Raw genomic sequence first — 25,627 nt, 5'->3', positions numbered from 1 at the left:
AACCTCGACTTCCCAAGACATCTCCGAAGACTCGGGGTGACAGCGGCGGCGCTCATCCCCCTCACCCCGACCCTGCGCCCAGGGATCACCAGCAGAGGCGCCCGAGCGCGCGCAGGCGCCGGACCCGGCCTCGCCGCCAATCAGATCGCAGCGCCCAGAGCCGCGCCGGCCTCGGGCCCCGCACCTGGCGGCCAATCACAGATCGCAGCGGGCGCGCGTGCGGAGGCGGCGGCGGCGGCGGCGGCGGCGGCGCCTGGGCCCTGAGGAGGCGTCGTCCCCTCAGGCTTCGCCTGGGGAGCACCTCGGGGCGGTGCGCCTCCGGCTGCTCCGCGACCGCCGCGGACAGGGGCCGGTAAGGACGGGGGCGTGGCGCGGCCATAGTGTGTTTCCACAGGGGAGATGGGAGGGATTCCGCGGCCGCAGTCTCGCGGGCCGCTCCGCTCCCGGTCTCGCCCTGCCGGAGAGGCCTGTTCCTGCGCCGCGGCCTCTGAAGGGAGTGTCGGGTGAGCGGCCCCCGCCGCGTCCTGCGACCCCGGGTGCGCACACCCCCTCCCCCGATCTTGGCGGGCGCCTTTCAGGAGGCCTCCCCTCCCCCACGCGGGCGGGGCGCCCCATCCCCCAGGCCCGGGCCCGGCCTCGGCGTCCTGGAGAAGGGGCCTGCTCTGCTTCCTGACACCCTCCCCGCCCGCGGCCCACCTCGCCCGCCCCGCCGGGGTCGCTTCTGGAACTCAGCGCGTTTAAACCTCGCAAGCCAGCCCTCTCCCCGTTCTGGACGTCTGTGGCCCAGACCCTTTCAAGGGGATTCAAGCATTTTCAAATTCATTTATTGCTCTCTTGCCTCCCGCAGCGCCTTAGTTTTCTTGTGTGCTGTGTCTCTGCCTGGACTCTATCTCAGACCCTTGCACGCTAACGAAGGCCCCCTGACAGCCAGGACCCAGAGTGCTTGCCAGGCTTTGGATTTGGGCGGTTGGCAGGCACAGTGCTTTCTTTACGGAGAGAGGGTAGATGGGAGGAACAGGTGTGGGAGAAAGGAACCCAGTTTTCTTTTCTGGTTAAGTGTGAGATGCTTCAGACACATCCAGATGGTAGTGTCAGATAGTCAGTGGGACGTAAAGTGTTCCTGTAACATGGAAGTAACCCTAACCCTCCCTTCTGGTTGCCTCAAGGATGTGACCTTCTGCCTGGAGTAGCTCAAGTTCTTAGAAGTTTCAGTGCACGCCTGAGGTAAGATGAAAGGTCTTTGTAATAACGGCCAAGATTGTGTCTTTTTTCTTCAGGATCGTAGATTTTAAGCTATGTGAAACTGACTTTCTTTTTCCTTTACTCTGGCAGGAGGCTAAAATGGGTTGATACACATACCTAAGATTTCAGCTAAGGTAGTAAAGTATTAAAGTGGTTCCTTCAGGGTAATGTGTATTGGTTAAGAATGGTGACATAGAGTTAGTTTTGTTCATTTCTATGCCCTTTTCCTTGAGGGCTTTATTTCATGAAATAATTGAATGTGATTGGGTAGGGGAGGCCATAGGAATTCATTTCATGCCAGTAGGCACAACAATAAGTAAGTTGTAGGCCCAGGAACTTGTGTATATAGCTCAGTGAGACCCATTATATAGTTAGTTATCTATTGCTGTGTAACACATTGTCTCAAAACTTAATAATTTAAGAAATGTTTATTTCGCCGTTTGTCATAGCCTAGGATGTAGCTGGGTGATTCTGGCTCAGGGTATCTTAGGAGGTTGTAGTGAAGCTTTTGGCTGGATTGGCAGTCTCTCAAGACTTGACTTTTGTTGGATGATCCATGTCTAAGCTTTCTCACCTGACTTTTAGCAAGGGGATCACTTCTTCACTCTGGATCTCTACGGAGCTGCTCACGTCATGGCAGCTGGCTTCCCTCAGAGTGAGTGATTCAAGAGAAACCTTGTACCCAAGATGAAGTACAGAGCCTTTTAAAGAAGTTACATACCATGACTTCTGTATTTGCTTAGTCACATAGGCTAACCCTGTGATGGTGTGGGAGAGGACTACACAAGAGTGTGAATAAGTAACAGGAGGCAAGATTCACTTGGGGCCATCTTGGAGGGTGGCTCCCATACCCGTTTATCCACCATTCCAACTCTTCTCCATATTCACCTATCATTATGAGTGAATTATTTGGCTCCAGGCTAAGGGCAAAACCTCCCCTTGTGTGCTAAATCCAAGCAGTTTTTGTTTATTCAGGAATATTGTTCGAGCAAGTCTCCTCTTTGTCCTGGGTTAAGTTTTCTGTTTCTCTGGATCATTCTCATCAGCAAACAGACTGATTGTAATATTACCTCTCATTAAAAAATCCATCTTTTGATTGCACATCCCTTATCTGCTTATTTTATTTCATATTTTCATTATAGGAAAATTTCTCCAGAGTTGTCCATATTTGCTTCCTCCAGTTTTCCCATTCTTCTCTAAATCCACTCTTGTCAGGGTCACCAGTAAATTTCATATTGCTCAATCCAGTGGTCAATTTTTAGTTTTTAATTTATGTGATCTATTGGCAGTATTTATCAGTCGTTCATTTCCTCTTCCCTGAAAATAACTTTTCATTTGGATTGCAGCATGCTTCTTTTTCTCCATTCTCCTTTACCACCTCCCCACCCCCACCCCCACCCCCACCACAGTTGGCTGTAAGTAACTGTTCCCTTTCATATCCTTTTCTGCTTTCTTCTCATGTTCCTGACCTCTAACCAATGGAATGCCTGAGGGCTTGGATATCAGACCTCTTTCCCTAGATGATCTCATTCAGTCTTGTGTTTTAAATAACATTATATGCCAAAGGCTCCAAAATCTGTGTACTTAGCCCAGGTCATTCTCTGAGTTCTGTCTCATATTTACCTGCTCAGCATCACCCCTTGTATGTGTCATCCTCTTCTTCACATCTCAAATCCAGTCAGTCTGTCAACAAATCTTGTGGGCCTTCAAGATTTTGATCTAGAACCTGACCCCATCTCAGTACCTTTGTCTCCTAGTACAGTCATTTTTTTTGTTTCTATTAATTCAGTAGTCTCTTAACATGATTTCCTTCTTCCAGGAGCAGCAGAGTGATCCTGTTGAAATGAAAGATCATATCACTCCTCACTCAAAACCTCCCAGTGACCTGTCACAGAGTAAAAACCAAAGAACTTAGAATGGACTACATTAACATACTACAATGAACTAATTTTTGATCTCATTTCCTTCACATTGGCTTGCTTATTATGTTAGCCTCTTGACCGGTCCTTAAATTTGGGAAACAAGCTCTTGTCTCGGAACCTTTGTATTTGCTCTTCTTTCTGCTGGAGAATTCTTTCTTAGATCTCCATAACCATGCCATACAGATACCAGCCTGCCTCCATACTACCTGGCCCATTTCCTGCTTTATTTTCTCTGTAGTATTTATAACCATTTGAAATTTTATGCGTATGTATATACACATATAACATAACGTTTTATATGTTTTTTGTTACTTTATTTACATATCAAAATATGTAATGTGTGATACTGTAATATTATATGTATATATTTTTTAAATGTATTTCCCAGTTACGTCTGTTGCTGTGTCAGCTCCCTGAAGAAAGGGTCTTTGTTTCAATCGCTACTGTATCTCCAGTACCGAGACCAGTACCTGGCACATGGTAGGCTCACCAAACACTCACTAATACTCAGATTCCTTACAAATACCCATCTTGATCCTTCTCCCTCCCCCTTTCTCTGTGGTTAGGAGGCTGTCAGACCTGTGCAGTTATCATTCTGTTCCTGTGTCATTTCTTTGTTTCTTAGTCTTTTGTGAATAGGGGTATGTTCTAATTCTACTGATTTGGTATGCTTTATAGTTGCAGTTCATCCAAAATTGTGAACATCAGGACATTGCCAATATTATATGTATGACCACACATAGAACCTTTTAGGGTGATCTTTCCATAGAATAACAATTTCTCCCTAATTTCTTAGGGAAAAAAAGAAAGAAAAAAGAAAAATTCCCCCCTCCTCCTTTCTTTGGACCCAGGAGTTCTGATACAGCAATATTATGTTAGGGTCAATTTGATATGAAAAAAAGAATAGAAGCTTTCTTCATCTTTTGGTTTCATAACACTGAAAAAATTGGAACACAAGTTATCTTAACCTTATCCTTTGTAAGTTCCTTATGTGTCAATGACAAGTGTTCCTAGATGCATTCCTTATTCTTTCCTTTAAATGTATAAATCAATCATTTGAGTAACACTGAATAATAGAGTTCTGAGAGTTCAGCTTAAGCATTAGTATTGTATATATTTGAAAACAAAATATGGATGCTCTGTGGAAGTCTTACCAGTATTATTTTCCCTGGGAGCTTCCCAATAGCAGGGAGATACATGTTATATAGCGATTCATGATAGGGCCCACCTGGCGTGCATAGAATTTGCTCTCTACTTTCACAACGTCCAGTTTCCTTATAATTAGGTTGACTAATTTATCACCCAAATGGGGATGTTTTTAAGATTGAAAAGTGGCATTTTAAAAAAATACATAGGGACAACAGGTCAAACTGGATTGCCGTGGTCAAATTAGGATATTTAGCAATCCTAATAATAAAGTCGGTGTTCTAAGTCCTTAGTATCAGGGTAATGTCCACTCTACAAGAAGATATCCATTCATCCCTGGGAAGGTATACCTCCCACTACATATTTGTACATTGGCTCTGTGATACTAGTTTATCTCTTTTTCTTGGCTAGATTAGTTTGCATTATTACCATAATCCTAATTACCTAACTCTTGTTACATGAATGGAGTCTGGTTAGGGGCTTTGAAAATTTAGTATCACTTGTTAGGATGTGGGGGTCACACCAGCCTATTGCTAGGAATTTTTTTTCTTTGAGATATAATTCACATACTATACAGTTTACTCCATAGAGTGCAAAATTGAATGGTTTTTAGTATATTCACAAAATTGTGCAGTCTTTACTGCTACCTAATTCAAGAACATTTTATCAACCCTAAAGCCCTGTGTTAGTTTCCTGTGGCTACTATAACCTACTGCCACAAGCTTGGTGGATTAAAACAACAAAAATTTATTCCCTCTCACTTCTGGAGGCCTAAATCAAGGTGTTGGCAGGGCCATGCTACCCTTGACACTAGGGGAGAATCCAGTGCTGGCCTCTTTCAGTTGGCAGTCTTTGGCTTGTGGCCATGTCACTCCAGTCTTTTTACAATGCTTTCTTCTGGTGTATGTGTGAAATCTCCTTCTGCCTCTCTTTTAAGGATGTTTGTGATGGTATTTTGGACCCATTTGTATAATCCAGGGGTAATCTCCCCATCTCAAAGACCCTTTCCAAAGTTAGGTAACATATATGTGTTTCAGGGATTAGGATCTGATATTTTGGTGGGCCATTATTCAACCTACTACATTCCTCATTCTTTTTTCCTCCCAACCCTTGGCAACCAGTAGTTTGTCTGTATAGATTTACCCATTGTAGACATTTTATGAGAGGAGTCATACAGTATGTGACCTTTCTGTGTCTGGCTTTATTCACTAGCATGTTTTCAAGGTTCATCCATATCACACATATACAGCAGTACTTAATTAATTTTCATTGCTGAATAACATTCCATTGTATAGTTATGCCACAGTTTATCCATTTATCAGTTAATGGACATTTGGATTTTTTGCACTCTGTGGCTTTTATTTTTAATGCTGCTGTGAACATTGTTATGCAAATTTTTGTGTAGACTTATGTTTTCAATTCTTTGGGGTATATACCTAGGAGTGAAATTGTTGGAGCATATAACTCTGTATTTAATTTTTGAGGTGCTGTCGAACTGTTCTCCAAAGTGGCTGACCATTTTATAGCAGTTTTACCAGCAACACATGAGGATTCCAATTTCTCCACATTTCTCTGCAACACTTGTTAGTGTTCCTCTTTTTGATTATAACCAACCTAGTGTATGTGAAGTTGTATCTCATGATTTTGATTTACATTTCCCTAATGACTAATTGTGTTGAGCAATATTTCTTGTGCTTATTGGCCATTTGCATATCTTTGATGAAATGTCTATTCATATTTTTTATTCATTTTTTTAAATACATTTTTTGGGGCGCCTGGGTGGCGCAGTCGGTTAAGCGTCCGACTTCAGCCAGGTCACGATCTCGTGGTCCGGGAGTTCGAGCCCCGCGTCAGACTCTGGGCTGATGGCTCAGAGCCTGGAGCCTGTTTCCGATTCTGTGTCTCCCTCTCTCTCTGCCCCTCCCCCGTTCATGCTGTGTCTCTCTCTGTCCCAAAAATAAATAAACGTTGAAAAAAAAATTTAAATACATTTTTTGTCATAAAACAGGTAACATAAATTTTATCGTCTTAACCATTTAAGTGTTAAATATATGTGCATTGTATTTTTTTCATATTGTTTTAAAACAGATCTCTAGAACTTTCCATCTTACAAAATTGAAACTCTGTATCCATCCCATTAAATAACATACTTCTTTTGTCCCTCTTTCCCTAGACCCTGGTATCCACCATTCCACTTTTTGTTTCTTTTCTGTTGCTTTGGCTCCTTTAGATACTTCATGTAAGTGAAATTGATATAGTATTTGTCTTTTTTGTGACTAGCTTTTTTCATTTAGCATAATGTCCTCAAGATTCATGGGTGTTGTCCTATGTGAAAGAATCCCTTCTTATGGCTAGATAATATCCCATAGTATGTGTGGGATATTTTTAAAATTCATTCATCAGTTGATGGACATTTGGGCTGCTGCCACCTTTTGGTTATCATGAACAGTGCTGCTGTGAACATGGGTGTGCAAGGATCTCTTCAAGATCCTGCTTTTCATTTCTTTTGGATGTGTATCCAGAAGTTCTATTTTAATTTTTTGAGGAACCTCTGTTGTTTTCCATAGCAGTTGTGCTATTTTACATTCCAATCACAGCATATAAGGATTCTACTTTTTTTGCATCCTTGACAACAGTTGTTATTTTTTCTTTTTTTTTTTTAATTTTTTTTTTTTAACGTTTATTTATTTTTGAGACAGAGAGAGAGCATGAACAGGGGAGGGGCAGAGAGAGAGGGAGACACAGAATCTGAAACAGGCTCCAGGCTCTGAGCTGTCAGCACAGAGCCCAACGCGGGGCTCGAACTCATGGACCGCGAGATCGTGACCTGAGCCGAAGTCGGCCACTTAACCGACTGAGCCACCCAGGCGCCCCCTTTTTTTAAATGTTTATTTATTTATTTATTTATTTATTTATTTATTTTTTTAACGTTTTTATTTATTTTTGGGACAGAGAGAGACAGAGCATGAACGGGGGAGGGGCAGAGAGAGAGGGAGACACAGAATCGGAACCAGGCTCCAGGCTCCGAGCCATCAGCCCAGAGCCCGACGCGGGGCTCGAACTCACGGACCGCGAGATCGTGACCTGGCTGAAGTCGGACGCTTAACCGACTGCGCCACCCAGGCGCCCTAAATGTTTATTTTTGAGAGAGAGAGAGACAGAGTGCAAGCAGGGAAGAGGCAGAGAGAAAAAGAAACAAAATCTGAAGCAGGCTCCGAGCTGTCAGCACAGAGCCCTATGCGGGGCTCGAACTCATGAACTGCAAGATCATGACCTGAGCTGAAGTCGGATGCTTAACCAACTAAGCCACCCACGCGCAAAAGTTGTTATTTTCTGGTGTACTTGTTTATTTTTATATTTTTTGATAGTAGGCATTCTAAGGGGTGTAAAGTGATATATCATGGTGGTTTTGATTCACATTCCTCTGATTACTGGTATGTTGAACATCTTTTCATATACTTGGCCATTTGTTTATCATTTTTGGAGAAATTTCTATTTAATTCTCTTGCCCATTTTTTAAATTGAGTTGTCTTTTTACTCTAATGATATAAGAAGTCTTTATGTATTGTGGATATAAGTCCCTTGTCACAAACAGGATTTACAAATATTTTCTTGCATTCTTTTTTTTTTTTTTATGTTTATTTTTGAGAGAGACAGAGCATGAGGGAGGGAGGGGCAGAGAGAGAAGGATACACAGAATCTGAAGCAGGCTTCAGGTTCTGAGTTGTCACCACAGAGCCCAATGTGGGGCTCGAACTCACGAGCTGTGTGATCATGACCTGAACTAAAATCAGATGCTTAACCAGCTGAGCCACTCAGGCACCCCTATTTTCTCCAATTCTGTGGGCAGAATTTATATTTAGTTCTAATCTGTTTTATTTTTTGTGTATGGTGTGAGCAGAGGTCCAACTTCTTTCTTTTGCAGATGGTTGTGTAGTTGTTCCAACATTTGTTGAAAAGACTTGTCTGTTCCCCACTTAATTATTTTGGTATTTTCGCTAAAAATCAGTTGACTGTTAGTGTATGGGTTTATTTCTGGACTCCGAATTGTATTCCATTAATCTGTGTTTCTATCTGCATGTCAGTACCATATTCTTGATTACAGTAGCTTTGTAGTAAATTTTGAAATCAATGTGAAATTTTCAGTTCTTTTTTCAAGATTGTTTTGGCTCTTCTGAGTCTTTTGCATTTCTATATGAGTTTCAATTTCTGTGAAGAAGCCAGCTGGGGTTTTGATAGATCAGTAGTCTTGCCATCTTAACAGTATTAAGTCTTATCCATGAACATAGGATGTGTGCATTTACTTAGATCTTCTTTAATTGCCTCAGTAATGTATTCAGTATAATTCAGTGTTTTCAGTATGAAAGTCATGCAATTTTTTTGGTAAACTTATTCTTAAGTATTTTATTCTTTTTAATGTTGAGTGTACATAGAACTGTTTACCTAATTTCAGTTCAAGGTGTTTATTGCTAGTGTATAGAAATATAATTGATTTTTTATATTGATCTTGTATCCTACAAGCTTGTTGAACTTGTTTATTAGTTCTAATACTTGTTTTGTAGATTTCCTATGGATTTTCTATATGTATAAAATCATGTCTTCTCCAATATAGTTTTACTTCTTTTTTCAGTCTGAATGCCTTTTTACTTTTTTTCTTGCCTAATGTCCCATTAAAGGACAATATAATATTGAATCAGAGTGGTAGAAGTGGACACCCTTGTCCTGTTCCTGATCTGACAGGAGATGCTTTTAGTCTTTTTACCATGAAGTATGATGCTAGCTGTCGGGTTTTTACAGATGCCCTTTGTCTGAGTAAGAAAGTTCCTTTCTCTTTCCAATTGTTAAGTGCTTTTTTTTTTCTTCCCTCATGAAAGGGTGCTAAATTTTGTATTGTGCTTTTTTTGCAGGCAGATGTGGGTTTTTTGGCTTTTTTCTACTAAAATGGTATAATGTTGATTCATTTTCGTATAATAGACCAACTTTGCATTTCTTACGTAAATCTCAGTTGGTCATGGTCACAGTTCTTTTTATGTGTTATTGAATTGTGTTTGATAGTATTTTGTTAAGGAGTTTTACCTCTACTCATAAGAGATATTGGTATATAATGTTTTTTTGGTGTGTGAGATCTTTGTCTAATTTTGGTATGAGTAGTACTAGCCTCATAGAATGAGCTGGAAAGTTTTCTCTCCTCTGCTAATTTTTGGAAGAGTTGAAGGATTAATGTTAATTTTTCTTGAATTGTTTTGGTAGAATTTACCAGGATAGTCATCTGATCTTGGATTTCTCTTTTGGGAATTTTTTTTTTTTTTTTTTTTTGATTACTAACTCAGTCTCTATTTTGGATCTATTCATATATTTTGAATCTATTCATATATTCTGGGTCAGTCCATATTTTTGGAGTCATCTATTCTGGGTCAGTTCGTACTTTTGGAGTCAGTTTGGTAATTTGTGTCTTTCTAGGAATTTGCGCATTTCATCAGGTTATCTAATTTGTTGAAAGAGAATTGTTTATAGTGTTCCCTTAGATTTTTTTTTTTTAATTTCTGTGTGGTTGGTAGTAATATCCTGTCTTTATTAAAAAAAAATAATATGTTAAAAAAAAATAATATGTTGAGGGGCGCTTGGGTGGCTCACTCGGTTAAAGTGTCTGACTCTTGATTTCAGCTCAGGTCCTGATCTCATGGTTTGTGAGTTTGAGCCCTGCATCAGGCTCTGTGCTAACAGTGCAGAGCCTGCTTGGGATTCTCTCTCCCCCTCTGTGTCTAGCCTTCTTCTGCTCATGCACTTGCTCTGTCTCTCTCTCTCTCAAAAATAAATAAGCTAACTTAAAAAAAATAATATATTGAGGTAAAATTTACATAGCATAAAATCAGTCATTTTAAAGTGAAAGATTGAGTGACATTTAGAGCACTCAGTGTCGTACATCTGCCGCCTATATCTAGTTCCAAAACATCTCAAACATTCCAAAGTAAAACTTTTCTTACCATTAAGCATTTTCTGTCAATTTCCCCTTCTATCCCCTGGTAACCACCAATCTGTGTTTTGATTCTATGGCCTTACTTATTCTGGATGTTTCCTGTAGATGAAATCATACAATATGTGAACTTTTCTGTTTGGCTTCTTTCACTTTGCATGTTCTTAGGGTTTATTCAGCATGTATCAATACTAAATTCCATTTATTGGGTATAATTGACATCTAACATATGTTTATGTCTCAGGTGTACAACATGATTTGATAGTTGTATAAATTGTGAAATGGTGCCCATAATAAGTATAGTTAACATCTGTCACCATACATAGTTAAAAATTTTTTTCTGTCTTGTGATAACTTTTAAAATCTACTCTCTTAGCAACTTTTAAATATGCAATATAGTATTATTGACTATAGTCACCATGTTGTACATTACATCTCCACAACTTACTTATTTTATAACTGGAAGTTTATACCTTTTGATCCCCTTCACCCATTTTGCCCCCCTCCCTTGTCTCTGGTAATTACCAGTCTGTTCTCTGTATCTGTGAGCTTGTTGTTATTGTTAGTATTCCACATATCAGCGAGATAATATATTTATCTTTCTCTGTTTGAATTATTTCACTTGGCATCATGCCTTCAGGTCTATCATGTCACAGATGACAAGATTTCATTCATTTTTTTTTATGGCTGAATAATATTCCATTGTTTGTATATACCACATTTTTTTTCATCCACCAGTGGACACTTAGGTTGTTTCTGTATCTTGGCTATTGTAAATAATACAACAGTGAACGTGGAGGTGCTGTTATTCCCTTTATGATTCTAATATTCCAGTGTTTGTGTATACCGCATTTGTGTTATTTCCACCATTAAGTTCTTGTGAATCGTGCTACTATAAGCATGCATGTACTTTACATGTGTTTGGGTACCTCTTTTCAAAAGATCTATATACCTGGAAGCAGACTTGTGGGGTCATATGATAATTCAGTGTTTAACTTTTTGAGGAACTGCCAAACTGTTTTCCACAGAAATCCTCTGATTTTTGCAAGCCTTTGGTTAATTTCCAGGATCCAAAAAGCTTGATTTGGACAATTTTTGCTATTGTTCTCTTTGCTTTTATGACAGAGGATATATTTGTAGTTTCTTATTCCACCATTTCCTATAGCCTCACTTTGTTGCTGGCATTTAACAAATTAACATTCTCTTTTTTTTTTTAAACTTCTCTTTTTTATGGCTGTCTGCAACCTCTGTTTAAATCATTCACCACTCATCTGATACTTCCAAACCCTTTCTAAACACTCAGTCTTAGAGAAAGAACTTCTGAACTAACCACCACTTTTAGGTTGAACTGCCATTCTGCTCATATCTACTTTGTGTATTCACTAAGATGTGTTTAACACTAACATGGTGCTCTTGGGATGAAAGGAAGAAAAAGGGAAAATGACTGAAAGTGCCTGACTGTAGTCATTCTCCTGAGTTCCAGGATTTCAAGGTTCTCACATTTGCTATAATAGTACACTTCAGGGATGCCTGTGTGGCTCAGTCGGTTAAGCGTCCAACTTCCGCTCGGGTCATGATCTCACGGTTCATGAGTTTGAGCCCTGCATCGGGCTCTGTGCTGACAACTCGCAGCCTGGAGCCTGCTTCGGATTCTGTGTCTCCCTCTCTATCTGTCCTCCCCCCACTCGTGTTCTGTCTCTCTCTCTCACTCAAAAATAAATAAACGTTAACAAAAATTTTTTAAAAATAGTAAACTTCATTAGTTCCCAGACTTGAAGAAAATTGGCTTTTCCTCATATTTGAACATTTCCTACACCTTCTCTCAGCCCACCATCCTTTGTTGAATTTATATCTAACTCCTAGAAAATCATTTTCCTTTAACGAATATTTAAGACTTACGTGCCAGGACTGCTCTAGGACTTCGGGAGAAATCGGTGAACAGACAGATAAAAATAAAGAAAACAAGCTAAAAAAAAACAACTTTTCCAGTGGAAAGAACTGCGAGTCCAATGGAGAAAGAAAGGTAGTGAATATAATAAATACGTTCTTTGGTGATATAGAATGTGATGTTATGAAATCAGGAAGAATATAATAGAGCAGAGTCATAGGATCGAATGTTGGGTAGGTAGGAGTGTTGTACTTTTAGTTTCGGTGATCAGAACAAGTCTTACGGTAAAGGTAAGTTTGGACGTGGACTTAAAGGAGATAGAACTGTTAGCCATGAGGATATCTGGGAGATAAGAGTTCCAGGCAGAAACTGAAGGGAGCAGCAGAGAAGCCACTGTGGCTGGATTGGAGTGAATGAGTGTTAGAATAATGGGAAAAGAGGTCAGAGAGATAGTGAGAGTGGAAATTGGTATTGAAGGTCTATAAATTATTGATTTTTCTGAGTCCAGTCTATAGAAATAATCATGTCTTTTGATAAAGAACCACCTTAGCTTAATAGTTGTTCCCTTCCTGGACTCCCAAGCTAGGTTAGACCCCATTTTTACACTCCTCCAACTATTGTGAGCTTATTTATGGACAAATATTTATGAAAAAAATTTTTTATTTTTATTCATTGCCCTAAAGTGAAATGTAAATGTATACTGCAGTTTTAAGGATCCTCTGAGCCTCTCATTTCTTCTAAGGATCTGTGTTTAATGGGCATTAAATTTTAAGGCAGCAGATGTGTGGGATCAGTGGAAGAGAAGGAAAGAAGATTGGTGGGGAAGAGACATGAGTGCCGTGGGTGGGGAAAGAATAGGGGTAGGAATTTGGAGGAGCACTAGTGAGGTGAAAAGAGTCAGGAGCAAGGGAAGATGGTGAGGATAGGTAGCAGAGGAGTCCTGTTAGTCTGATCTCAAGAAGGTTCTCAAGAAAGACTGGTGCCTTAAAAAAGCTGGTGTGTGGCTATAACAAAGATCCACTAAAAGGGCTGTTGTTAAAATTCATAGGAATAACCTAGGAGATGAGTTATCTATCACCTACTGCTTTCTCTGCTATCTTTGGCATGAAATCTTCTTATTAACTCCTCCTACAGCTTTTGGCAGCTTCCTTGATGGGGGATATGAAGTGATTTTTGAGGATTAACTCGTTAGATGTAGTAGGTCTTTGGCATGTCCAGCTTTCCTACCCCAGTATCTTAAGTTTCTAAATAGAAAATAAGGACACCAGAAGAGAAATGATAAGAAAATTCCCATGGTCTAATGTAATTCTTATTCTAAATGAACTCATTCATTAGTTTATTCACTTTAGGTCTGATTCTTTCTCTTAACTTTTCATCTCGAATGATTGGAAAGTTAATCAGCATGGTCAACAGCTAAAACTCCTTCCAAGATCAGTTGGGTGGAAAGTCTGGCATTGTTACCGGAACCTAGTTTATTTTTACTTTTTTTAAACAATAGGATTTGATTTCTCATAGTTTTGGAGGCTGGAAAATTCAAGATCAAGGTGCCAGCTGATTGGCTTCCCTCCTTCTGGCTTGCAGATGGCCACCTTCTCACTCTGTCTTCACACAGTGGATGGGAGATAAAGAAGAAGCAAGTTCTCTAATAGCTCTTCTTGGTGCTAATCTCATTATGAGGGCCCCACCCTCATGATTTATCTAAACTTAATTATCTCCTGAAGTTCGAATCTCCAGAAACCATCACACTGGGGGTTAAGACTTCAACATAGAAATTTTGGAGGGACACAGTTCAGCATGTAGCATAACCTAAAATGTATTCTCTAGAATTGGAGGAATCATTTAACATGTAGGAATAATGGAGTGATATAATTACAGAGGTGTTTTAAGATTCATCTAGTGGTGGTATGGAATTGGTCATAATTTGAAGGACAGAGAGACCAGACAATTTGGAGCCTAGTGCAGATGTAAAAACATGAAGTAACCAGTGGACCTAAACATAGAAATTGTGGGGAGGTGCTTTAATAAGAATGGAAATGAAAGGTAGTTAGAAAGACTAATGCTTTAAAAGTTATTTAGAACCACTTAGAAGAAGTTTCTTTGAGTAATTTGATGGAGGTTGAGGAGGTTTGAACAGTTTTTATAAAATACAAGGAGAATAAAAATGAATCCAGCTAGACTCTTTGATTCTTAGGGACTAAGCAATTAATAGCAACATCACCAGAAATTCAGACATGAATTAAGTCAGAGTTCTCATGGGGAGAATGCAGAACTAGAATTCAGGAATCATGAATTTTAGTGCTGTCTCCAGACCTTACTTTAAGGTAACTTTAAGTAAAAGTATAAACTTTTCTAGGCTGTATTTTTTATTTATTTATTTTTTAAATTTTTATTTATTTTTTTTTTTGAGAGAGAGCAAGCCTGGGAGGGGCAGAGAGAGAGAGATACACACAGAACCCGAAGTAGACTCCAGGCTATGAGCTGTCAGCACAGAGCCTCACATGGGCCTCAAACTCATGAATGGTGCAGTCATGACCTGAGCCCAAGTTGGATGCTTAACCAACTGAGCCATGCAGGCATCCCTCCCATAAGAACATTTTTGATTGGACATGTAGGGATTGCTACTGTCATCTAGTAAGTAGAGGTCAGGGATACTACTAAACATCCTAAATGCATGCAACAGCACTCCTCTCCCCCACAAAGAATTATCTGGTCCAGGCATGTTATTGGTGCTTAGGTTGAGAAACACTGGATTAGGTGGCATTATCCTGGAGTTAGATGATTGAAGTTGAATATAGACATACCAAACCAATTTTCATTGATTAAAGAGCAGTGCTTTCAAACTTCTATGTTTTCTTGCATTAGCATATCTCTTAATTACATACTTGGTCTCAGTTTTAAGAAATTAAGAAGTTGTGGGCGCCTGGGTGGCTCTGTTGGTTGAGCTTCCGACTTTGGCTCAGGTCATGATCTCACAGATAGTGGGTTCGAGCCCTGCGTTGGGCTCTGTGCTGACAGCTGAGAGCCTGCTTTGAATCCTCTGTCTCCCTCTCTCTCTGTCCCTCCCCTACTCGCACTCTGTCTCTCTCTCAAAAATAAACATAAAAAAAAGAAATTAAGAAATTGTAATCACTATTCATGACACATTAGACTGTAAGCTTCATGCATTCATCACTTTTCTTCTTAGTACTTGGTAGTGTCAGACCAGACCAGGTTGGGCAAGCAAAATATAATTGTGAAAGAAGTGTAGAAAAGAGTAAGTAATTTTTATTCTACTTAATATTCTACTTCCTTTTTGACTTATTTCCAAGTGGGTATACACGTTTCAAGATTAAATATCTATGTGTTCCAAAATTATATGCTGATGTGCTGATTAAGTTAATGAGAGGTACATGACATATATTAGATGCCAATTTAATTTTTATAGATTGGATTTGAAGTGTCCATATTGGGCTACAATGAATTCTGACATTATGTTTTCAGAAGTTGGTGAGTTTATGAATCATAATTTAAAACCAGTGTTTTTCAAACCACTGGTAGTGAGCCATTGATGAGTCATAATTGATTTTGTGAGTCATGGTCAATTAAAAAAAATAGAAAATATTAGAATAAGCATTCCATTTAGTAAAACAATTATTATTTATATGTGTGTAGTGAGATTCTGTATACATTGTTTTTTTTTGTTTGTTTGTTTTTTTTACTATGGGTTGTGAGGAAAAAATGTTTGTAAAAAGCTAGCAGTTTTCAATCCTTCATTGGCTCACAGAATATCTAACATGGACAAGGCTCTCAAACTAAATCATAGAAAATGTGGAAGTAATGGAGTACATACAGTCTGTTCTACCAAAAAGGTTCTTGTTAATGAAAGTTACCATCAACTCATTTAACAAATTCTGTATTTGTTGAACTCCCATGTTGTACCAGGTACTGTTCTTTGTGCTGGGGGTACAGTAGTCAACAAAAGACCATCCCTGTCCTTTGGTGTTTACATTCTACTGGGTAGGGAGTAGAAAAGAATCAAGATGGATAAAGTTAATAATGTGTTAGATGGTGATAAGGACTTGAAGGTGAGGGGAATGGGAGAGAGATTGGGAATGTGAATTAGCAGCTGGTTGGATTATTTGAGAACTTCTTTGAGAAGACTTGGAACAGAAGTCTGAAGATGGTGAGGAGCTAGCCATGCAGGTATCTGGGTGATGAGCATGCATATTAGAAGGACAGCAAATGAAAGGCTCTAAGCTCAAGGTAAAGTGTTTAATATGTTTAAGAAAAAGCAAGGTGGTTAGTGTGGTTAGAGTGAGTAGATAGGGGAGAGGAGTAGGACATAACTACAGGAGCAGTATATAGGATTGGAAGCATGGTTTTACAGGCATTGGAAGCACTTGGCCTTTTACTGAGCAAACCAGAAAGCCATTGGAGTGTTTTTTTTTTTTTAATTTTTTTTTTTAACATTTATTTATTTTTGAGACAGAGAGAGACAGAGCATGAACGGGGGAGGGTCAGAGAGAGGGAGACACAGAATCTGAAACAGGCTCCAGGCTCTGAGCTGTCAGCACAGAGCCCGACGCGGGGCTTGAACTCACGGACCGTGAGATCATGACCTGAGCTGAAGTCGGCCGCTTAACCAACTGAGCCACCTAGGCGCCCCGCCATTGGAGTATTTTGAGCTGAGCAGTGATATAATCTGATTGAACAGAATCATTTTGCCTGCCATGTGGAGAAGAGACTTCGGTGGGGAAGTCAGGATTAGAGGGATAAATTTAGGACACATCAGTGAACAGACTATAAGGCCTTGAGGTGGGATGAGGTTATCAAGAGAGTTCATTCCTAATTTGCTAAGGCATGTGAAAAGTAAGCATTTGACACTGAATTATACAATTTGTTGATTGTGTGTAGGTCCTCCTACTCTGTTCTTTGAATTTGACACTTCTGTATTAATATTTATAAAGTTAGTATGTATGAATCAATTGAGATGTTCATTTAATATAAACTTTTCTTCAATTCTGCTACAAAAAAAGGTGCCATTGAATGGTTGATGCTTTTTAAAACGAGCTATTGCCTTAAGTCAGAGAAGTAAGAACTTTTTGTTTTTTTAAGTTTTTTTATTGTCTTTTTTTTTTTTTTTTTTTGGTAATCTCTATAGCCAGTGTTAGAACTCATGACCACAGGATCAAGAGTTGTGTGCTCCACTGACTGAGCCAGCTGGGCACCCCAGAAATAAGAACTTTTGCCTTTAGGATAGAGAAACACATTTAAAAGTTTTGAACTTGCCAAAGAAAGATGCAGCTGGTTTATGGCTGACTTAGAATTTCAGCTTAATTCTTTTCTGACTCCAAAGCCTGTGTTTCTATACACTGCAGGTGGTGCCTTTATAAAGTAGCGTATCCTTTGCATGTGATTTTATCTAGAGATTAGTTATTAGAAGTTTTTCCTCTTTTTTAAATAGAAGAAATCATAATCAGCAAAGCTGTGATTCTGGAGCTGCACAGACTTATAACAGTAGCTTTTAAGCTGTAATTTATCCTTTGAGTCTTAATGTCCTTATCTATAAAATCAGAGTGTTTATAACTACCTTAGGGTTTTGGAGAGAAATAAGGTAATGAATTTTTCTGTACTTACTGATGTGTAGTATGTTTGTACTTAGGTGGCAATTTATATAAAGAAAACACTGGGACTTGAGGCCACACCTTCAAGAATAAAAAAAAAAAAATTAGAAAATGGAACAACCATGTATATTATGTGAGGAAGAACAAGAGCCAGAACCGCAGCAGAACATAGAAGAAACCAAACAGGTAGATGATGAAGATGGTGAGCTGATCTTTGTTGGGGTAGAACATGTAAATGACGATGCTGAGCTGATCTTTGTTGGGGTGACTTCAAATTCAAAACCAGTCGTTTCAAACATTTTGAACAGAGTCACCCCAGGTTCATGTTCAAGGAGAAAAAAGTATGGTCACCTCAGAAAAGGTACTACTTGCAAATTGCAGCCTATAAGTCATGTGACCCCTGTATCAGAAGCAGTGACTGCCTTGCCTGTTTCTGAATCTGAATCAAGATCAACAGAAAGTCCTATTATTATTGAGCCTTTGTCTAAACCTGATTATAAAAGTAATTCACCACAAGTCGTGCCTAATAGCTCTTCAGAGTTATGTTCTCCTTTGATTACATTCACAAATTCATTGCAGCATCCAGGTGGAGCAGCACTTTCTGTAGGAGGTATGAATAAAAGTCCTTGCATATCAAAGCAACTTTCTACTGCTGAAGTAAACAATGTAAATCCCAAAAGGCTTAAACTCAGTGATGGAATCATAGGGGGACATGCTTCAGCTTTGTCCCCTTCAGGTATCTTTCATACAGTGACTGCTGAGCAAAGCACACCCTCAAACAGTGTTCATACCTCATTAAGCCATGTTCAGAATGGAGCACCTTTTCCAACAGCTTTTCCAAAGGACAGTGTTCATTTCAACCCTGCAGATCCTGTTAAGGAAAATAGACAGGCAAAAACAGATTTTTTGAGACTAGCAAGTCAAAACCAGGTTGTTGATCCCAAGAAAGGAAGCCTGGTCATATTACTTCGTGACTTTTATTATGGGCAGCATAAAGGAGATGGACAGCCAGAACAGAAGACTCACACAACCTTTAAATGCCTCAGCTGCTTGAAAGTTCTAAAGAATGTCAAGTTTATGAATCACATGAAACACCATTTGGAACTTGAGAAGCAGAGGGGTGACAGCTGGGAAAGTTACACCACCTGCCAGCACTGCCACCGACAGTTTCCCACTCCCTTCCAGCTGCAATGCCATATTGAAAGTGTACACACTACCCAGGAGCCCTCCACTGTCTGTAGAATTTGTGAATTGTCATTCAAAACAGACCAAATTCTCTTACAGCACATGAAGGACAATCATAAGCCTGGTGAAATGCCCTATGTGTGCCAGGTTTGCAATTACAGATCATCAGCCTTTGCTGATGTGGAAACACATTTCAGAACTTGCCATGAAAACACTAAGAACTTGCTCTGTCCATTCTGTCTCAAAATTTTCAAAACTGCAACACCATACATGTGTCATTATAGGGGACACTGGGAAAAGAGTGTTCACCACTGTTCCAAATGCCGGCTACAGTTTTTAACTTTCAAGGAGAAAATGGAGCACAAGACCCAGTGTCATCAAATGTTTAAGAAGCCTAAGCAACTGGAAGGATTGCCTCCTGAAACAAAAGTTGTTATTCAAGTGTCACTGGGACCTCTTCACCCAGAATCATTGGAAGTAGCATCCATTACTGTGAGCACGTCAGATTCTGAACCGTCACCCCCCAGGTCTAAGAGTAAAGTTTCCAAAAAACCTCGTTAATTCGAGTTTCAGTAAATCTAAAGCAGGTATTTCAATCAAAGTCAAAAACCCTATAAAAATAAAAAATACAAACCATACATTATTCAGTAGCATCAAACATAGTGAAACCAATGAGTTATTTATGAGTTTCTTTTTAAATTCATGAAATACAGTACTGTCTGATATGAATTTGAGATGTTATTTAAAATATATTACCTGGCTTTCGTGTAACTGTATCTGGCTTAACATATAAAAGGTGTTTTGTGTGTGTATGTGTGTGTGAGAGAAAAAAAGTGGAAACCTATTTATTTTGATATTTCATGTTACTTGTAAGTTTGAAAGCTCTAACTTCTGCAGATAGAATCTAGAGTTAAGTACTTAATTTTATTTTCAACTTTTTCCATGTCTTGAGGATTTCAATATTAACTCTAGTCAGACTGATATGACTTTGTTACAACGTAGACTGTTACAACATGGTCCCATTTGCTGCTGAGCCCCTATAAGTGTCTCTCTTGTGCTGGTTTAAAATAATCGGTCTCTGAGAGCATGAGGGTAAAGTTGAAGAAGGTATGTCATGAATGGGAATCAGAAACTGGAAGATTAGTCAGTGGAGACTCCTTGTTCTGGTTGAGGGAGAGGCGTGCCAGTGCGCGCGCGCACACACACACACACACACACACACACACACACACACTCGCTCACTCCAGTCTGGGAGCCAAGGCAGAAAGAAAGAACAGTCTCAGAGTGTCTTCCTAGCACAAGAACATCCAAGGAAGCAAAAGTATTAAAATAAAACGCGGATGTTTGGCAAGGGGCTCCTGCAGACATGAAATAATTACTGTGTGTCAATTGGCTTCAAATGGAGAAGAAGGGGTAATGAATAGATTGGGGGCTAGAGTCTGAAGCTCCAGTTGAGTGATCCAAAGAGGAATTCAGTTCTCGTCTGGCTGGCCTTTGGTCGGAATAAATTAGCCATATACCTCTCAGCTGCAGCAGTACAGCAAATAAAGTTTCCCCAGGGAAAGAAGCCCAGACACCCATAGTTTGAACTGAAAAGAGCTAAACAAATGGTATCTACCTAGTTCAAGGACTGGGCTAAATTTAGCTCTCTTACTATTAAGTTGGAATGGGAGTTGCCCAAGAATAGTAAGTACAGTGGATAAAAGTAGTAACCCATGGTGACTGAGTAAAATTAAACCCAGTATAGGGCTTTTCCTGGTATTTTCCCATGTACATGTATCTTACCCCTGTTGAACATGTGAAATTTGCAAGTTTGTAACTTGCCTTGGACATGAATGTATTACAGCTAACAGTTACTCTCTTGTGTGTATAGTTTCCCTTTTTATCAAACTAATGTGAGTTTGGGACTTCCTTGCCACACTCTTATGTGCAAGAAATGTCCCATTAATTTCATTAAGTATTACGTTTTAGAGTTCCTGTGCTTCAGCTGGCTAACTGCCTAATCTGTGACTATACTGTGAACCTTTTCCCTTTGCCATTTCCAAGGACTCTTATGTAACTGGAGTGCCATCTGAGTATTGGTTCCTGAACATCAACACCCTTGACTACTTCTGTGGGTTCCCAGGATTGAGTGTCCCTGGGCATTTTCCAGTGCTGTCCCTTCTTTCTTCCACCTCTGACTCAGGTACCTACAAGCCTCTGTGCACCACTTAAGGAACCTAGGATGCTGTCTATAGACCTGAGCTGGGAGAAGTCTTTCCTGTTTTCTGTTGCTTTCTCCTCTTTCAAAGCATCTTATCTCTCCTCCCTCTTCCCTCCTCAGTCTTGTTAAATTCCCTAAGCTTTACAAAAAGCTGGGAATGGTTAGTCATCAGGGGCTTTGCATCCCTTCTAGAATTGGGGAGGAAGGACTACAGATAACAAAGTAGTTGTGAGTATACTGTCTATGTTTTAGAGAACTTCCTGAGTGTAGATTCTGTTGTATTTATTTGCTCAATGATTGATTGATTTGCACTTTGAACATTTTACTAGGCCTTTTCAGTTAGTTTGCTTGGGCCGAGGCACTTTGTTAATATTTCAGCCTGAACCTGTTTTAGGTGGAGAGAGAAGGAGAGAGAGAGAGAGAGAGAGAGAGAGAGTGTGTGTGTGTGTGTGTGTGTGTGTGTGTGTGTGCGTGTGCACGCACAGTTGTTCTAGTCTCAGGTGGAAACTTCTGTGTATAAATAGATATGCAGACCTCTGCATACTTGTCTCCCTTGTTCTGTTCGTATAACAAATTCTGTTTTTGAAAACAGTAAAAATATGAAATGTTTTAGTTCTTTGTTTTTGTGGTTGCTTGGTATTATCAACACTGTTAACTGTTGTTTGCTATTTAACTAAAGTATGCCCCTAAGGAGTACAAATTGTTATTTATTGCCAACTACAGGTTGAGTGATACGACCCCTGTCTACCTCCTCTTGCTCTTCCATTCTCTGCCATGCTACTCTACCATTTTCCCCACTGGTGCACTGTTTTTGACACATTGGCCTTGCTTTTTTTTTCAAGCAAATCATATTTTTTCCTGTTCCAAAGACTTTGCAATTGTTGCTTTCTTTCTTAGAATGCTCATCTCCTAAGCCTGCATGACTTGCTACCTCGCTTAATTGTTTGACACTTCTTTTAGTTTATTGAGCTTCACCAGTGTTCTTAAAAGATACTGACAATGAAATGATACCTTTTTCCTCCTCCCTGCTAAAGGCACTTTAAGCCTCCCCACTCCTTCTTTCCTCTCCAATCTGGTTAAATTTCCTAGGTTTTCACAAAAAGCTAGGAAGAGATAATCATCAAAAGCTTTGCTTACCTTAGAATTGAGCTAGCTTGAGTCAATTTCTGTGCCTGCAACCAAAAGACAATGAATATAGTGAGTTGAGTTCTTTCAGGAGCTTTCTCTGTTTTTCTATTGATACCTCTATATTTTTTTAAGGCAATGTCACTTTGTTTTGTTTACAAATATATTGAATATCTGTCAAGATTACTATTTTGTTATTGCCTTTTGTGAATTTCCATGTCTATTTTGCTTGCTTGTTCTTTCAGATAAAATTTATTATTTTGTTAATGTTGCCAAAAATTGTAAGTAAAATAGCAATTATAGTAATAAAATGCTTTTTTGAAAAAAAAAAGTTTTCGTTATTTATCTTTTCACCAATAACATGGCATATTTTTAGTTTAAGTTAATTTTTATTTGATACCACTATGTACACTCTTTGCCTTCCTGCCAATTTTAATTATTTTTGACCATATTGCATTGGCCCGAACTTCCAAACAGTGATATGTAAATGAGCTTTCTTGTTCTTGGTTTTAGTGAGAAATACTTTACTATTAAAGGTAATGCACATACTGCTTAATTTCTGTCTTTAGAATTTTTAAAGAAAATTGCTTAGTTTTATTGGATAGCTTACAATATCTATTGAGGCAATCATTTACATTTTCTTTACTAACCTAAGGTTTTGCTCAGCCTGATTCACACTTTTCTATCAGAAAGGTTTTGCTCAGCCTGATTCATACTTCTCTATTAGAAACCTTCCTTTCCTGAAGTAATATTTCCACTTGTGGTTGAATATTATCCTCTCTACTCAGAATCCCATTCCTTTTCTCATTTCTATTATTAAAACGTATTTCCTTTTCCCCTCATTAGATTTGCCACAGCTTTATCAATGTTTCTGATTTACTCTTCCAAGGAACAACCCTTGATTTATTATCCCAACTAATTTTTTTTTGTTCCCTATTTTTTTTTAATTTTTTTAAACGTTTATTTATTTTTGAGACAGAGAGAGACAGAGCATGAATGGGGAAGGGTCAGAGAGAGAGGGAGACACAGAATCGGAAGCAGGCTCTAGGCTCCGAGCCATCAGCCCAGAGCCCGATGCGGGGCTCGAACTCATGGACCGCAAGATCGTGACCTGAGTCAAAGTCGGACGCTTAACTGACTGAGCCACCCAGGCGCCCCTCCCTATTTTTGTCTTGATTCATTAGACACCTCTATTTTCTTTAGGATTCTTCTTTTTTTTATAAAGACACTTTAACAGCTTTATTTCTGTTTAATAAAGGATTTAAACTTTGCCTACCTTTGTTTACAGCTTTGAGTCTTAAATATTTTGATTCATACTTTCATTTTTATTAAAGTTTTCATTCTGTATACCTTTTTTGGTAAGTTAATTCCAAAGGCGTGAGAATTTGCAGACTGAATGTTTTAGTCTTAAATTTATAGTTTACTGTGAATTAAGTTTTCCTTGGAACTTTTAGGGTATGGGTGTGGGTACATACTAAATGACTTTGTATACATCCTTTTCAAATCACTACATGGGGTATTAAAAAAGGATATGATAAAAATAATGAACTTTTAATTCTAGAAATCTGTTCCACCAAAATGAATATAGTATAAAAGGTAAAAGCATGAAAATACTCATTTGAAAGAAATTCCTAATAATAAAACTTGGAAATGTTGAAGAAAAATTATTCATGATGTTGAGAGTAGAGAATAAGAAATTTTATCAGATATCAAGGGTGATCAGATATCAATGGTGGGGAATTTTCTATAAACGGACCCAGCAAGATTCTTGTCAAAACTGGACTGAAGGCAGAGCCCAAATTTGGGGATATATTCATTGTCTATTCCTGTATAACAAACTATACCACAAAACTAACAGCTTAATTTTTTTTTTTACTCTTCCACTGTGTCTGAGAGTTGGAAATCCAGGAGCAAGTTAGTTGGGTTGTTCTGGAAATTACATGTTGTGGGTGTTCCATGAGGTTGCAGTCATCTGAAGACCTGAATGAGACTGGAAGATTTGCTTCCCAGATGGCTTACTCACATGGCTATTGACAGGAAACTCCCAATTCCTTGCTCACTGTTGGGAGAAAACCTCATACTTCCATATGAGCCTCTCTTCTGGGTTACCTAAGTATTCTCAAGACATGCCTAGCTAGCTTCTAGAACAAATATTCGAAGGAAGTGACTAGACTGTCTTTTATGACCTAATCTCAGACATTTTACTCTGTTGTTTCTACAATATTCTGTTCATTAGAAATGAGCCACTAAGTCTAGCACACATATCAAGGGGAGGGTAATTAAGCTTTACCTTTGAAGGGAAGAATTTATGGGTATAATTTTAAACCACCAGGTTTACATACTTCCTATGTGCAAAGTACATTCACCTCCTCAGAAGGCCTCCAAAAGTTGAAGTCTAGAATCTCATCATCTTAATCAGGTCTAGTTGTAGATCAAGTCCTTGGGTGGTATTCCTCATTTGCAGTATCTCAAGTACAGTTCCCTGAATCTGAAGACCTGTGAACAAAAGAGATAAGTTACCTGCTCACTACATGCCCACCCAACAGCAGTGGGACAGGCATAGAACAACTTTCATAGACATGCCTGTTTAGAAAGGGGAAGAGGAGATGGGAGTCACTTGTTAGTGGCAATTCTCAAATCCCACCAGGTATACATATGCTGGCAGTTCATTGATTAGGATGCAAGGCCTGGAGATTCTCTTGGCTTTGATGTCTGGATTCTTGATTCTGCCCTATGACATACTTGCTTTTATGAAAGAAAGTTTATAGCTAAATTGAAAACTGTGTGTCTCCTGTTAATCTTATTGGTGTTCATGCCAAAGAACTACACTCCAAAGCTACAACCACACATCTCTTCAAGGTATGGATGACTCTCTTGGTTTTCTGCTGAGAATGTTGAGAGACAACACTCATAAGCTTAGTAGAAGCCCCACTGTGTGATTTGAGGTGATCTTGAAGCCCCACTGTGTGATTTGAGGTGATCTTTGAGCCACACCCTTAAACTCTTTAGAGGGCCTTGACCTGACTGAATGGTGCTCTGAAGCATCACCTTTGATCCTTCTGAGCCTTAACAAAGAATTTTACAGCCCCACTCTCATCTTTAGATCACCTTTCTTCAGTGCCCTGGGTTATGATCTTTGCTTGGTAGCCATTAATTTCAGCATCTTTTGCCATCTGAAGAGACGGAATTTTCAAAACCTGCAAGTTCTGGCTCCTGTTTTAACAGTCCTTCCCTTAACTTTTTTTTTAATTTCCCTTCATATTGTACTGTAACCAACAAGAAGAAGCTAGGCAGTACTTCCAGCTCTCTGGCTGGAAATCTCCTTAGCCAGATGAGTCA

General features: G+C 39.2%; 1 protein-coding gene and 2 gene segments (V, D, J or C); 1 reads left to right on the top strand and 2 right to left on the bottom strand.

Moving 5' to 3' along the window:
* LOC115528231 overlaps nt 1-25,627 on the bottom strand; it is a 917,695-nt gene that overhangs the window by 363,773 nt on the left and 528,295 nt on the right.
* LOC116738411 overlaps nt 1-25,627 on the bottom strand; it is a 688,014-nt gene that overhangs the window by 330,839 nt on the left and 331,548 nt on the right.
* ZNF280B (zinc finger protein 280B) lies at nt 260-22,574 on the top strand. Its single transcript, XM_030336156.2, has 3 exons — nt 260-352; nt 1,167-1,224; nt 17,814-22,574. Exon 3 carries the CDS (start codon nt 17,887-17,889, stop codon nt 19,519-19,521), a length of 1,635 nt encoding a protein of 544 aa, XP_030192016.1. The 5' UTR covers nt 260-352; nt 1,167-1,224; nt 17,814-17,886; the 3' UTR covers nt 19,522-22,574.

The sequence above is a fragment of the Lynx canadensis genome, chromosome D3 (genome assembly GCF_007474595.2).
Source record: "Lynx canadensis isolate LIC74 chromosome D3, mLynCan4.pri.v2, whole genome shotgun sequence".
Taxonomy (NCBI): domain Eukaryota; kingdom Metazoa; phylum Chordata; class Mammalia; order Carnivora; family Felidae; genus Lynx; species Lynx canadensis.
The sequence above is the reverse complement of the archived record's forward strand: the minus strand, read 5'-3'. Positions and strand labels throughout refer to the sequence as shown.

What these genes read in the sequence shown, in the direction of transcription:
- ZNF280B (XM_030336156.2), top strand. Translation starts at nt 17,887, where the DNA reads ATGGAACAACCATGTATATTATGTGAGGAAGAACAAGAGCCAGAACCG.